The sequence below is a fragment of the Glandiceps talaboti genome, chromosome 15 (genome assembly GCF_964340395.1).
Source record: "Glandiceps talaboti chromosome 15, keGlaTala1.1, whole genome shotgun sequence".
Taxonomy (NCBI): domain Eukaryota; kingdom Metazoa; phylum Hemichordata; class Enteropneusta; family Spengelidae; genus Glandiceps; species Glandiceps talaboti.
Window position 1 is genome coordinate 21,912,151 of NC_135563.1, and position 15,000 is coordinate 21,927,150.

Here is a 15,000-nt window from a genome sequence, read left to right on the forward strand (position 1 = left end):
ATGATCCCAACCAGGTAGGACAGAATGTTTTGATCGATTCTGAGGTAATCGAATTTTGCCTTCGATCGTCGATTTTATATTGCAATAGTCCAATACCGAATATATCGATAAATCCAGTTTAAAATCTTAGATGAAATATAGTTCACACTGGAAAGTGATCCGTACATAGTTGATAGAGAAAAGTTCAAAATAGGAAAGGTTTTATGAAAATGTCTTTGGACAGTCCTGAGTTACGAGGACAATTGAAAAAAAAATCTCTACGTATACATTTGAATTGATTATTCATCTGAACATGTTTTCCTTCCATCAATGATTTGATTTCTAATTTAATTTATTAGTTACTAAAAACCGAAGTCATACGGTCACTTTTATGTCACTTGCGAATTTGTAGTCAGAACTGACACGTAGCTAGACATGATTTAACGTAGTTGGATTACTACACATACAAGTACATTATTATGCTAAACCAACAGTAATAAGCATCAAAGACCATAAAATAACACTCGTGGATTTTGTCTCTGTAAATAGATTAACTGCTAAAGAAAACGTGCAGTCTTACTTGTATTTCTCATTTCTTTTCAGACAACTGCTTTTCCCGAAAGTTATAAAAGAAGAGTACCTGCATGATCTTGATGCTCATTAGCATGTTGTCCTTACGATGACGTCATACCGTTCACTGAACCTTGAAATTCTCTGTTTTTGTAGAAGTGACGTGATTATCAAATTATTGTGTTTCATATTTGACGTGAGATACTTTTAAATGCTACAATGATATTAGTTACGGATTTGTAACCACATCTTGTGCAATTTTTCTGTTGTTTCATTGTTTTGTCGTTTATATTTTCATCTTATTAGGATTAACGATTATGATTCTGTATTTTAGTTTGGTTTGAGTAATTTTCACCACAAATACAATTGAGATTCATTTGATCTGGTATGAATAGTAACTGTTACACGAGAATTGTATGTTATGCAACGATATTTATCTTTGTTAAACTAGGGAGTATAACACCAGCGACATGACAGTGCTATACTCATCTTTAACACATGATGACGTCACACAGTGTGGACCATTGACGTAACATACGTACGTCACAATTTGTGTTGAAATCCTTATGATAACATCTTATTGAGTAACCTTCTCAAGAGATAATCTATCATCTGTATCAATACTTACAGCTTGCTTCTTTTCACTTGTCCTAAAAGGAAACTTAAAGTTTAAACTAAGTCTTATAGAAGACGTTATTTGTGCGCCAAAGCAAAACGTTTTTGTTACGAAAATATCGAAAGTGATTTCTCACTATACTATCTGTTCACATGTATATGTTGGCACCATGCCAACACTTCCGTGATATTTCCTCCTAGGTTATAATGGGAAGTGTGCATTGATAAGATTACCTCGAAGTGGATATGGACAGATTTAAGATAAGAAAGTGAGCTTGATTTCCTTTCGTTTTCAAAGTTTATTGTTATTATAAGAAAATACGAATGATGAATAAATATATGAAATGAATTAAATGTGATATGTTTTATTAAACCTACTTTGCGGTTGTTAGGGGAGTCATGGTGTATAGATGGTAATTTTTATTTAAAGGGAAAAGTCCAGTTCATTTCCATAATAAATCCCGATAACTTAGAATACTTTGAAATCTTTTAAAGAACGTCCTACTGCACTTGACATGTCGTCTGTCATATTGGAGATTTCTTGCAAGGGTTTATGGGAAAACCTCTTGTATGTTATGACATCACGGATATCACAATCTCGTCATTTGGTCAATTCCTCTCCCCTGGAACGTTTTTTGAATTGCTAAAAGTTCTTTGGTATAAGTAACTTTTTGAATATTTTGAAAATATTCGTCTACTGTAACAACTCGAATATCAATGTTTATACTTATTTCTTAGTAAAAGTAACATTTTAATAGACCTCCATAGATTTACTAGATGAAAGCTCGACTACAGTTCACAATAATCTCATATCATTTGACTTAGGTACGTAGAGTCCAGGATAGGCCCACTTGAATGTTTACTAAATTCTATCAAATTTGTGGGATAATATAAAGTTCATTTTTTAAATTTTCAATTGTAACCTCCCCCCTCATGAATATTACATTGTACTTCAAACCGTCGTATTTGTGTTTCAATAACTAATACGCATTGAAACCTACACTTTATTCTTGATAGTGTTTACAATAGGGAAGTGTGGACGGTTGAATAGACTATTTGATAACGTTGTCTTCACGTGACTGTGGTGTGACAAACAAGTTCTTCCGTAAGAGGTGTGCTGGGGGAGCAGGCTGAAAGCAAAATAGCATCGTCAATATTACTATTTCTACGGTATCGCTATATAACGTCGTTACGAAATGTACGGTATCGGTAAACATGGTATTGTGGTCACCATTTCTCTTTTGCTGTATGTCAGTATTGGAGTTGAGAGTTGTGGGCGACAAACAAACCAAGGACAGTCACAAGGTAACGTTAACCTGAACTATGCTGACAAGGATGATGTGGTCAATTTCGGTTCTAAAGTATCTACTTATGTTGACGTCAACACAGACACTGTACTAAGAACTGTTAGTGATAAATTTTTATCTGTAGCAATTGACGCCTTCATGATTCGTTTTCATTACAACAATCTCAATTTCAGGTGAGTTTGTCACAACATTTTAATATGTATAGGTAACTTCGAACACTAATAGCTCTTAAACAGTGACGTCACCACTCACTCACCATAAGCACGTATATGTAGTAATACACCCTACACTAACTTTTCAAAAGGTCCTGCAAGTTACGCCTAGATCTGTTCTGCTTTCTTTTCACGTTACATGCACTCGTGACTTACAGTCACCATTGTACATTTCAGTTTACCATGGGGAGTAGGACAAAAGAAGCGAACTTTCACGAACTGATCGTGGGATCTTTTTTTTTAGAAGAATAGACTCCATATATTAACATATATATGAAACACAATCACCAGCATGGGGGTTTCCAGACTTGTTTGACGTCGACTACAGAACATCAAAGGTCATTCTAATTTGCATACGAAATAGATGACCTGTCGAAACAAGTGAAATCAAAAGGGTGGCACGCTTCAGTTCCTTCCCCTCGATCGTTTCGTCAAGTTTCGAAGAGCTGACTCATAATATAAGTTTTAGTTTCAAAACATTAATACAAAAATTTCAATGTAATGGTTAGTACCCATACTAGCCTACATGAATGTATAATATACCTATATCAATATCACATATACTTTTCTTGAATATGGTTAAACACAAAGGGATGTCACTCTGTGGTTATTCAAATATTAATACAAAATATGACAGATAAATTCACTTAGTCTAACTCTGCATGCCATGCTGAAGGGGATTCATTCAGTTCTGAGTATTTGCAGTTAGCATGGAAATATTTGACATACGAGTGATATAGGCTAACAGTTCATCTCTGTCTGTCTGTCTGTCTGTCTGTCTGTCTGTCTGTCTGTCTGTCTGTCTGTCTGTCTGTCTGTCTGTCTGTCTGTCTGTTGACGAAAAGAAAAAAAACATATGATGCACTTCGATCGAGAAAAGAACGGGAAAACGAAATGCACTATGATTTATACTCAGCGAGACACAAACACGTCATAGTCAAACGTCATTTGTTGATGTTTACCTTATAGTTCACCAAGGTTACTGACATTGGCCAAGGCTTTAACCCCTGGTTATCTCCGTGTGAGTGGTACAGCAGCAGATTTCCTGACCTTCAATGAAAGTGTGTCAACAGACGTAAATGTATGGAATGGAGAGTACGGTAATAGTCAGAATTTCACAATGACAGGTAATATTATAATGAAATGGGTTAGGGTAGACAAGATATGAAAAATTATACACTCACCGACAAAATCACGGACTGTGTATGTTTATTAGAATAATTACATTCTTATGTTAATCACTTATGGGCATTTTGCAAATCTGTAAAAGCACACAGATGATGATAAGCACGTGATAAAAAATGAATTCAAGGAAATCTTACTAATTAGTCAACAAAGTTTGTCAACAAGAATATGCCAGAACGAGTAAGTAAGGCGGCTTCTCCTAGAAGTTTAAAGGACGATAGAGCAGCGCCCTCATCAGTTGCTCGCGCTGATTTTTAGACGGTATGAATTGTCAACACAATGTTATTTAGTGTGGATATTAAGTTCACTTAAGTATCTAATGTTTTGTATATGTCAGTAACACACCAAGACTACTCATCACGATGACGTAATGATATGATTACCATCTGATAAAAAAAATCGAGTGTCAAAATATTGCCAATAAATTAAGTCAAAACGTTGAGATATAGTTTTAAGCATTTCACTCGAAGTTTCCCTTGATAGTTATAAAGTATAAAGAGTGTCCCGTTTTATCGTTATTACAGTTGAAGATTGGGACGCCATCAACGGATTTGCAAGAAAGGCTGGCTGGGATATGATCTTTGGTTTGAATGTATTAATCCGCCGTGATAACCACTGGGATCCAAGGAATGCTCTCAAGTTATTTAATTATTCTATACAGAAAGGGTACCAACTAAATTGGGAATTAGGCAATGGTAAGGAATAACATATACATGTATCCAAATTTGGTATACCGTGGGCACATGACTGACTCAGAAAGGCAGGGATGGATTCATTGATTACTTCGAGTGATTGATTGATTGATCGATTGGTTGATTGGTTGGTTGGTTGGTTGGTTGGTTGGTTGGCTGATTGATTGATTGGTTGATTGATTGATTGATTGATTGATTGATTGATTGATTGATTGATTGATTGATTGATTGATTGATTGATTGATTGATTGATTGATTGATTGATTGATTGATTGATTGATTGATTGATTGAATGGGTGAGTTGCTGGGTTGTTGTTTCAGTGAATGAATGGGTGAATGAATAAGAGACACATAAACAAATTTAACGAGGGCGTTAGTCACAGTCGATGGGATGGTTAGTCTGAATAATGTGACCAAGACATTGTTTTTCGCATTATCGGCACAAAAAATGCTTTATTTAACGTTTTGCTTGCTTTATAACGAATTTGATTTATATTGTTATCATGGGATACCTTATCCTTACATCTGAACTGAACTGAACTGAACTGAACTGAACTGAACTGGCAGACATCATGTACGCTATGGTTATGACTTATTCTAGTAGGGTCATTTTTTCTTTATTGTAGAGCCGAATTTGTTTCCAAAGAAGGCAAACTTCACCATCAAACCATCAGAACTCGGCAGAGACTTTATAACATTACGAAATTTACTGAATGGTATGAAGGAATTTAGAAACAGTCTTATATTTGGCCCAGACACCACTAGACCATCCTTACAGGAAACAGGTGAAGATGGTCAAGTCGGTACCACAGTTTTGGAATTCATCGACGAGTGAGTAGTTAAGAATATCAGGAATATTGAATTCTTTCTTCACACAATCTCTCCAAATGAAACTATTTAAGAATATTTTCCCTCTTTACGCCCTCTTTTCCTGTACTTCTCTTTTCTTCTTAGAAGAGTGATTTTCTAATCAATGTCACGTTCATTTTATGTCTAAGACAAATGTCTGTATTTAAGTTTTGTTTTGATCTTGTGTTTCGAATTGTGTTTCTATAATAACGAGTATGACTGTATGACCATGACTATGACTGTATGTATGTATGTATGTATGTATGTATGTATGTATGTATGTATGTATGTATGTATGTATGTACGCACGCACGTACGTACGTACGTACGTGTATATACGTACGTGTGCGTTAAGTTGTGTATTTGAGTGTACATATGTGTGTACCGGTGATTTTGTAACCCTGTTTCATCTACTGTTTTCATCTATACAGTAGTTTGATTTGATTTTTTGTAGGTTTGTTGCCTCTTCTGGTAACACAACTAATGCTACGACTTGGCATCACTATTATCTCTGTTCCAAACCGTCTACAGTTGAAAGTTTCATTGACGTCAATAACTTTCTACTACTTCCAAAGCAAATTAAAGCAGTGACAGAAGTTGTCAACCGTCACCGCCCTGGTTCTGCGGTCTGGCTTGGTGAGACAGGCACCACATGTTCTACTGGCACTTCGTTGTTATCCAAAACCTACGTCGCTGGCTTTATGTAAGTTTATTTCCAAATATGCTAAAATTTGTGAATGAATGAATGAATGAATGAATGAATGAATGAATGAATGAATGAATGAATGAATGAATGATTGAATGAATGAATGAATGAATGAATGAATGAATGAATGAATGAATGAATGAAACATGATAGGCGATGAACTCCCAAGTTTCGTATAAGTTACTGTAGCTATTACAAATTGTGCCTATTTAAATGTATTGCTCGATTATAAATTCAGAAATCAGATGTGATATATTATAACTATAGAGCTAGGCTTTAAAGAATGTACATTAGTCAATATCTATAGCTAATGGAACTATCAATGCGTTTTATAACATTCTAATTTCAACCATTTTTTCATAGTTATTTCATAATTGTCTGTATAACGTCGCATAATATCTAATATTTGTCTAGGTGGCTCGATAAACTTGGCCTTGGAGCAAAACTTGGCCTTGATGTCATAGTTCGACAGACTTTCATCGGCGATCACATGGCACTTCTCGAGAAGGACATGACCCCACTACCGGCAAGTTGTGATATTTTGAGTACATATACATTAGTTCATGAAGTATTAATGGAAGCTTACACGTCTTTTGAATAGGTGGATGGATAAACTAGGTATCGCCGCCTCTCTTGGTCTGGATGTGGTCGTTAGACAGACGTTTTACGGTGGTGAACAGGGTTTGCTTGAAGAAGATTTTACGCCGCTGCCGGCAAGTGTAACACACAAACAAACAAACAAACAAACCCTGCATATAACACTTAACATTAGTGATCATAAACACGCAGTAATCATTTCATGAATTAAATTCATAATAAGTTCAGCACAACCTGATTAAAATATCATTGTGAACGTCGTTTTGAACTTCTCTGTGAAAGGCATACAGAGTGTATGACGACTACGACATTAATTTATCAAAGTTCATAATCACAACTAGTTTTACAAAGTTTTACCATAAAACTTAGCGAAAACTTTATATGAAACATTTTCCAGTAATGAATCACAATCGTCGAACACCTGTGCATTGGTTCACGGTTAAAACTTCATTCTTTTGCGTACACTTGGCCGCGGAAAATACATATTAAAATTAAATCAATTTGTACCATCCTTGATCTGGTTAAAATGATGTAGGATTTTGTTTTCCTTGGGGTGCTCACCTCTACCAAGGAATGACAAAATAAAAAATAAACGACAATAGAGGAAGAAAAAGTTATAGGTAAATAAAGAAATCGAGTCGGTCTTCTATCAAAATTTTAATCAGACTGTATAATCCTGATCCTTCAGTGTTTATTTCTCTCTATCCTTCCTTTCTCCTTTGCGTTCTTTTGTTCCATTTCATCACTCATCCATCTACCCATCCTTCCTTCCTTCCATCCATCCATCCATCCATCCATCCACCTATTCATTTAGATAGACACCACTGAATAACAATTGCTACCTGGATGGCAGATGGAACATTGAAATCCACCTTAATGTACAGACTTACTGTGAATGACTACTTTTGAAGTATGCGATTTGTTATTCGGTAATAATGGCCTGCTTTGGAAGTAACGATTTCAAGTCCACTGCAGGACTAACACCTACCCAAATATTGACCATGTATGTAATGATTACTAGTAAATTCAGTCACAGTTGTTAATATTTCTTTTGTGAACAGTTTTGTGAACAGTTGCTCATGTCTGGTAGTTTTGATGGTGTCTAGAAATGGCAATGTGTTTTGTTGACAGGATTACTGGCTGTCAGTACTGTACAAACGTCTTGTTGGACAGATTGTCCTATCTGTGAAGACAGCGATAGAAATACATGGAAAATGGATGGAGTCAGGTGAAGCTGACCTGGTACGTGTTTATGCTCACTGTTCAAGACCTAACGGGTAAGTTTGACTGTTATCTAGGAACTTTCAAAACATTCATATCACAAGACAAAACATAAGACTGGATACTTGAAGTGTGATAATTATGTTGACACTTGACACAAAGTTTGAGTACCGCAGAATCAGTGGCGTAAACGCGTATTGTCATGATGTAGAATAGCAAGAAAATAAACCCCGTATTTTCTATTCGAACGCTACAACTTTTTTTTGCTTAGTATAGAACATTTTTAGATTGACACGTTATATTGTGAAATTGGGTGAATCTGCTGTAGCATGTGGCGATATATACAATGTGTGAATTTGACGGTACCGCTATGTACAGAATGTATTTCAAAATTCAATTCAGACATTATCTAAAACGTCCACTTTTTAAAAAAAACTTTCTCGCTAATAATTATAAACTGAGTAAAGATGTACATCTGCCTAAATTTGACCGAAAATCAACTTATTGTGTATATGTGAATAATTTTATTATAAGTTATTTGTGATATATTGAGAACGTTTTCATTACTCTATTCTCTATTATTCACTACAGCTTATATCCACCTGGCTCCGTGACTGTCTTTATGTTATCTTTGGTACAAAATAAGACTGCTACCATATACCTCACTGGTGGTATCAGCTATACACCTGTAGATGAATATGTACTGACTGCACACGCTGGAGACAGTCTTAATACAAGGTATTACTTTATGTTTCACAGGGATTGCAGAAAATATGTCACTGCCTGGTGATTACAAATACATGTTAAAATGACCAATGTTGATGAGCATATAAACTAATGGCCGATATCAGTGAACTCAATTCAGTTAACCGAACTAGTCAAGTTATTACATGTAAACAGGATATGTAAGGGCATCGTAATTGAGAATCTATACTCTGGAAAATAAAATAAATAAAATATGATGGAATAAAGGAAAAAGAAAAGTGAAGCGAAACAAGTAGAATAATCAACTTGAGAGAGAAAATCACCCGTTGAGGGGTCATGGGTCAAGTGCGAATGACGCAATTTTTAGCATACGCAACTTTATAAATATAAATTTGCGATATGAAATTTAAGATTGCAATATTTGGTAAAATTGTGATGTGCAACCTTTAACCTGGTAATTTGTTTGTTTCTTTCTTTTCACATCAGCCGAGTAGATTTAAATGGTAAAGAACTGAAGTTGATTGATGACCATACCTTGCCAGCTTTGTCACCACATCGCATGGAAACTGGAAACCCACTCAAATTACCGCCACTTTCCATGGCGTTTTATGTCCTGCCGAATGCACAAGCTAAAGCATGCATGTCAGGTCAAAGTTCAAAGTTCAACAAGGTGTATTAGTGCTATGGTATTATTTTGGGGGTATTCTGCTTTTTGATTTAGCTAATTTTGTTATAATAAAGAAGTGCGAGACAGTCACAAATGTTTAATTGTTCATACTAATTGTTCATACAGTCTAAGGAAAAATAACGTAGTTTCGTATGACAATATCCTAAACTCCAAATAGACATAACTGAATGCTTGCCATACAGACAATAGCAAACTTACAGGAATATGAGATTTTTGTCCACATTTTCCCGAAATGTAGGATTCTAATTTTTGAATCTTGGAAATTACTGTTACAGTAACAGATGGCATGACCCAGGTCTAAATTTAGTGTGGCACAGTGAAATCGGAATTTCTTGATTTTGAACTAGAAAATGAAAAAAATAAAAACCACACGATTTTAGAAGAAATAATGAACATAATAAATAGTAAATATAAGAATAAATAATAATAATGAATATCTGTACATAATTTCATTGAAATTGAAACAACAGTTACTGAAATAACGTGTTCACAGACGGACAGACTAATGGACAAACAGATAGAGACATACACGAAAACACACACACACACACACACACACACATGGTGTAACATAACTGGTATAACAGTGCTCCTCCTTTGTATGACAGGTAAAAATTGTTGAATTTTTTTAAATTTCGAAATGACAGAAAGTTGTCGGGGAATTAGGGAGAGGAAGGGCACATTTTCGAAATGGAATTTGAGTAGGATCGCATTTTACTTTGACTCATTGTACTATTAACTAACTTTGCATTATTTTGTGATTTTGGCATCCCATCCCATCGCTGCCACCGATATCGTTAATTCAATAGCTGCCACATCCCACCACTGCCACCATTGTACTGTAATATCAAAATATATTAGTCAAATTGTGGCTGACAACAATACGGTAATTCAATTGTTAGTTCTGGTGGGAGGAGTGGGTTTCACAGGACTGAAGGATGAACCGTGGTGTAAGATATTTGGAATAATGTGGTGGCGTGAGGATGTTGTCCCCACTCCTGACAATGTTGATAGTGCACCCGTCTAGTCTTTGAAAGTCTGGTCTTCAGCTATGCCACTTAAGATCCAACCATAGGAATTAATTAATGCAGTGCCTTCACACAAATTCACTATGGTAATAGTAGTGGGAAACTAATAGCCAATGCATAAAATTATGAATACGGTGTAGTGGGACCGAGTTCTCGCCATAGATTCTGGAACTCGTTTCATATATCACGCCTGACAGCATTTTAACCTAATGTTTTTGAAAAGTTTCAGAATAGGGAGAGGGTCATGTCCTATCGAAAACAAATTGAACGACGACTTCTAAAACAAAACTGGGTAAGGTCAAAATTTATTCAACAGACCGGCTTGATTTCTCTTGGCCCGCCCCTTTTACTTACTGAAGGCTCCCTAACTTAAGACACTTTTGTTTGAATTCAAAATGTAAAGTGGATATATACACATTAGACATATGACAGAGATATGGATGTATTGGCGACCTGGTGGCAATAGGCTACTCACAGTTCATACTGGGTCAAAGTTACACTCTGGCCGTACTAAGTAAACCGGGCTGACAACGACTGCAACAAAAGAATTACTTCAGCCTGCTAACCCCCAATCCAGTTGATGACAAATATGGCGACTCCAGATATTGAATTGTGCACAGGTGCACGAATGCCTGTTATTGGACTTGGAACATCACAGGTGAGAATCACAAAGTCATTGTTTGACAATTTTCTTATTACAATAAGAGCAGTCATAAAAAAAATGAATTCAGTTACGTTGTTTGTTTGTTTGTTTCACGATACTCGAAATATTCATTGTCGTGTTCCACCAGTATTGTCGTGTATGTCACACACGTGGTTATCAACTGCCCTCGTAATATTATATTACCTTCAATGAACTGAAGGGCACATGAACTTGGGCACACGAATCTTACAAACATGTCACGGCTACTACAGGTACTTACGCCACTGAGACCGTTTAGTCCCAACGTTAACGTTGATGAATAACGAGTACGGTAATGTACAGATTAATGTATAATAACTGTGGTTGTCAGTCATTGGGGAGAGGCTACATTTGAGACTAAATTGTCAAGTGCTTCAAAGTTGGTTTGCGAAGATTCGACCGGTTGACTAAATACTACCTAAAAATCACGAAACCAAATGTTGACATTAAATAATGGTAGACATAACAAACATACATAACTATGCCGTTGGGGTCAGCCAAACCGTGCCCTTCAGTCCTTGACCTATTACATTAGGCTGTGGTCACAATTTGTGATAGAGGGGGTTAATTTTTTTCCAATTTCTTTTTCGCAACCTATCCCCATCCCTGGCGGTCTCAAAAAATGATCATGGTCTCCCAAATGAACGCAAGCCCCCTCCCATGGCTACACAGAGATTTCTATATGTGAAATTGAATTATATTTCAACACCCAATTTTTTTATGCCCCCCCTCCAAATTTCTGCCTAGGCCCTCCTGTCATAAATTCTGAGCACACCCTTACATATATATTATAACAGTGTAATGTGATCACAGTATTTCATGTTTCCGTAGCTTTCCACTGTGTGCGCTCAATAAAATAACCCCTCTTCTAATTTATCACGTTAACATCAAACATCCAAACATAATTCTAGACATCTTCGAAATTAATGTAGAACTGTAGCAAAAATGAAAAAACCAGCTCGCCTTATCTGAATCGATAAGTTGCACCATCTGACCTTGAGTTATTGATTGAATGCTAGCTGTTAACACTGTGTATATTTGCTGTCAGATCTCACAACGAACACGATTCTTCAATTACATATATTGACTATTGGCGTTTTGTCATCATCATCATCATCATCATCATCATCATCATCATCATCATCATCATTATTATTATTATTATTATTATTTACATGCTGTAGTCAGAGACCCAGTCGACTAGTTGTTGAACAAATTGGTGTCATACCTTTAAATAGATTTTGAATAAAAGCATGGGAAGAAAGTGCATGTCAATCATCAGATACATGCACATGGCGGTTGGCAATATATCTCAAGGAACCTATAAACAAACAAACAAACAAACAAACAAACAAACAAACACATGTATGCAAGCAATTGCAAGCAAACAACAAAGAAAACACATAAAAATACACGTTTACTCAAAATGTTCGCGAGTAAGTGGAAGCAATAAATACACGAGTATTAAACTACAGGGGTAGCTTCACTTATAGAGAAACGTGTAGTACACGATCGAGCGTGTATACACGAAAGTATTATTGCACTCATCTATAAATAGCGCCATCAGTCAGCTATATGATTACTAATGTGTTTAGTGTATTTTAGTTACTCACGCATAATTTTAGGAAACTTGTCTAGTCTATGCTTGTTATTTGTTTGTTTGTATGTTTGTTTGTAACACGGTTCCTTTGTTCCAGTTGGATATGAAATAAGTGATATACATTAAATTGTTATCGTTTGATATTTCTCGTTGATATATGTAGTTGAAAGGTGAAGAACTGAAAAAGGCGATCAAATGTGCCATTGATATCGGCTACAGATGTTTTGATTGTGCTCCAGCCTATAAGAATGAAGATGTCATCGGTGATGTTTTGAAAGATATTGTCGATGAGGGCAGTGTGAAGAGAGAGGATCTATTTATCATCGGCAAGGTAAACATACAGCTGCGGTCGTTTTCATTAACTATTTGAAATTAGATATCTGAATAAAGTTTGATAAAAGTGATGATAAATTGATTTGACATGAATGCTAAATTATAGACGACATCAAAAAAGTGGAATTTATTCTCTTTTCCAACTTGGATTGAATCAATTAAATTTCACTTGTTACCCACTGACTCATTATACCAACTGTTTTTGTAAATAAAAAACTTGCAAATACTGATCGATAGATATCTGTAGACATCATTTTTAAGATGGCCAAAAGATGGCTAGCCACTGACTGATTGATTGACTGATTGATTGATTGATTGATTGATTGATTGATTGATCAATCGATCGATTGATTGACTGATTGATTGATTGATTGATTGATTGATTGATTGATTGAGAGATGTTTTGTTATGTACTGTTGTACTGTTCTGGCATAAACAGTACTGTTGCACTATACTGTGCTGTGCAGTCCTGTTGTGGATCTCACGTGATTGCGTAATATGGTTGTAACCAAAATTACGACTGGACGGGACTGTAGCGATATTAGTGATATAACTTATGAGCAGTGGCACACGTACTCTTTTATCAACATAGAGAGACGTGTCTTCTTATTACCAGTCACCTTATTCAAACGTTCACCTCAATTAGGTCAACAGGCCGTATACCTGTTCCTACGGATTCATAAGCTTTGTCACTCCTTCAAGTCCCGTTATATGTATTAATCTTTTCTGACTAAAAATGTAGGTGACTACCCCTTGGAATTGAAACAAAAAACATCTTTACCAGAGAGGTAACCATGGATAATATTCTCTCATACACCAGCCGAATGTGACTAAAAATTAAATGTGCATAGCACATAATCATTATAATCTTGTCAGCCATTTTCTCAATCTTTATTTAAGTCATATGTTAATACTAAAGTGATACATTTTAGAGGTTAAAGTTCATATCATGTTAAGCACGACACGACACGACACATGATAATTCACACAATTAGTATAATTTCTGGTGCCGATTCACCACCAGTAAAAACAGATCCGTGCGTACAGTCATGGAGTTTGGTGTAAAACCTTGTTACACAACCACGATAATTTTGTGGTCACGTGAGATATCAGTTTTTTATTCACATCACAAACAAAATAAATGAATTAAAACCAAAGTCCCGAATTTGCCATGTTTCTATGTTACACTATTCTGGCCTAAAGAAAACTGCCCTGTATTGAATTGTGTTGTGTTGTGTTGTGTTGTGTTGTGTTGTGTTGTGTTGTGTTGTGTTGTGTTGTGTTGTGTTGTGTTGTGTTGTGTTGTGTAGCGTAGCGTAGCGTTGCATTGCGTTGCGTTGTGTTACATTACCTTACATTAGATTAGATTAGATCAGATTAGATTAGATTAGATTAGATTAGATTAGATTAGATTAGATTAGAATGACGAACATAATGAAACAAAATAGAATTTGGTTAATGATGTGGTAAACAAATGGAAATCTTGCCAAGTAGCAAAACAATGTACTCTTATATTCACAGTTGAGTCCCACCTGTATGCGGCCACAAAATGTACGACGGGCGTATTATGAAAGTTTAAAATTGCTTAAGATGGAGTATCTGGACCTATACCTTATTCACATGCCAATCGCAATACACGTATGTATTAATGAGATTTAATTGCTACCAAAATACACAAATGTAAAGATGGTTACAGAAAATACACTTATACAAGAAGGAACCAAATCTCATCTTTTTTCTATTGTTTTCTTTGAGCAGATTTATCCAAAAAAATAGCCCTATCCCATGTATGTATCTGTATTTCTATTTCATTAGATGTTTTGTAAGATTATAAAACAGATAACAAGTTTTATACTATGCATACGAATTGGTCCTATGCTGTTATCTATGCCCAAAATGAAAGCAAATACTTTCTACGTTTTGTTTTATGATTTGTTTTGTACTTTTCATAACATGTACAATTGAGACATGTACGTCGATTTGTCAACCAAGAACGGTTTCCATGAAAATACTGCTGCCTTGAAGTTTTCT

General features: G+C 35.6%; 3 protein-coding genes across 5 annotated transcripts in view; all 3 read left to right on the forward strand.

Moving 5' to 3' along the window:
* Positions 1-1,250, forward strand: part of LOC144446939 (solute carrier family 4 member 11-like) — a 12,196-nt gene extending 10,946 nt beyond the window's left edge. The window contains exons 18-19 of the mRNA XM_078136784.1: positions 1-14; positions 583-1,250. The exon at positions 1-14 is cut by the window's left edge and continues 156 nt beyond it. Of these exons, the coding sequence (XP_077992910.1) occupies positions 1-14; positions 583-643 (75 nt within the window). The 3' untranslated portion in view covers positions 644-1,250. The remainder of the gene's footprint in view (positions 15-582) is intronic.
* Positions 1,251-2,231: 981 nt separating this feature from the next.
* On the forward strand, positions 2,232-9,851 carry LOC144446520 (heparanase-like). 3 transcript variants are annotated; one of them, XM_078136300.1, is made up of 9 exons: positions 2,232-2,644; positions 3,653-3,810; positions 4,393-4,563; positions 5,187-5,391; positions 5,864-6,112; positions 6,530-6,641; positions 7,844-7,989; positions 8,525-8,671; positions 9,125-9,851. In XM_078136300.1, exons 1-9 carry the CDS (start codon positions 2,361-2,363, stop codon positions 9,315-9,317), a joined length of 1,665 nt encoding a protein of 554 aa, XP_077992426.1. In that variant the 5' UTR covers positions 2,232-2,360; the 3' UTR covers positions 9,318-9,851. The 3 variants fall into 3 exon arrangements, with proteins under 3 accessions (XP_077992426.1, XP_077992425.1, XP_077992427.1); XM_078136299.1 differs by lacking the exon at positions 6,530-6,641 and adding an exon at positions 6,717-6,828 and having other exon boundaries at positions 9,125-9,850; XM_078136301.1 differs by lacking the exon at positions 6,530-6,641 and adding an exon at positions 6,717-6,828 and having other exon boundaries at positions 2,334-2,469.
* Positions 9,852-10,554: 703 nt separating this feature from the next.
* The window catches only part of LOC144446697 (1,5-anhydro-D-fructose reductase-like), a 9,239-nt gene continuing 4,793 nt past the window's right edge, over positions 10,555-15,000 (forward strand). The window contains exons 1-3 of the mRNA XM_078136518.1: positions 10,555-11,012; positions 12,800-12,967; positions 14,491-14,607. Of these exons, the coding sequence (XP_077992644.1) occupies positions 10,935-11,012; positions 12,800-12,967; positions 14,491-14,607 (363 nt within the window). The 5' untranslated portion in view covers positions 10,555-10,934. The remainder of the gene's footprint in view (positions 11,013-12,799; positions 12,968-14,490; positions 14,608-15,000) is intronic.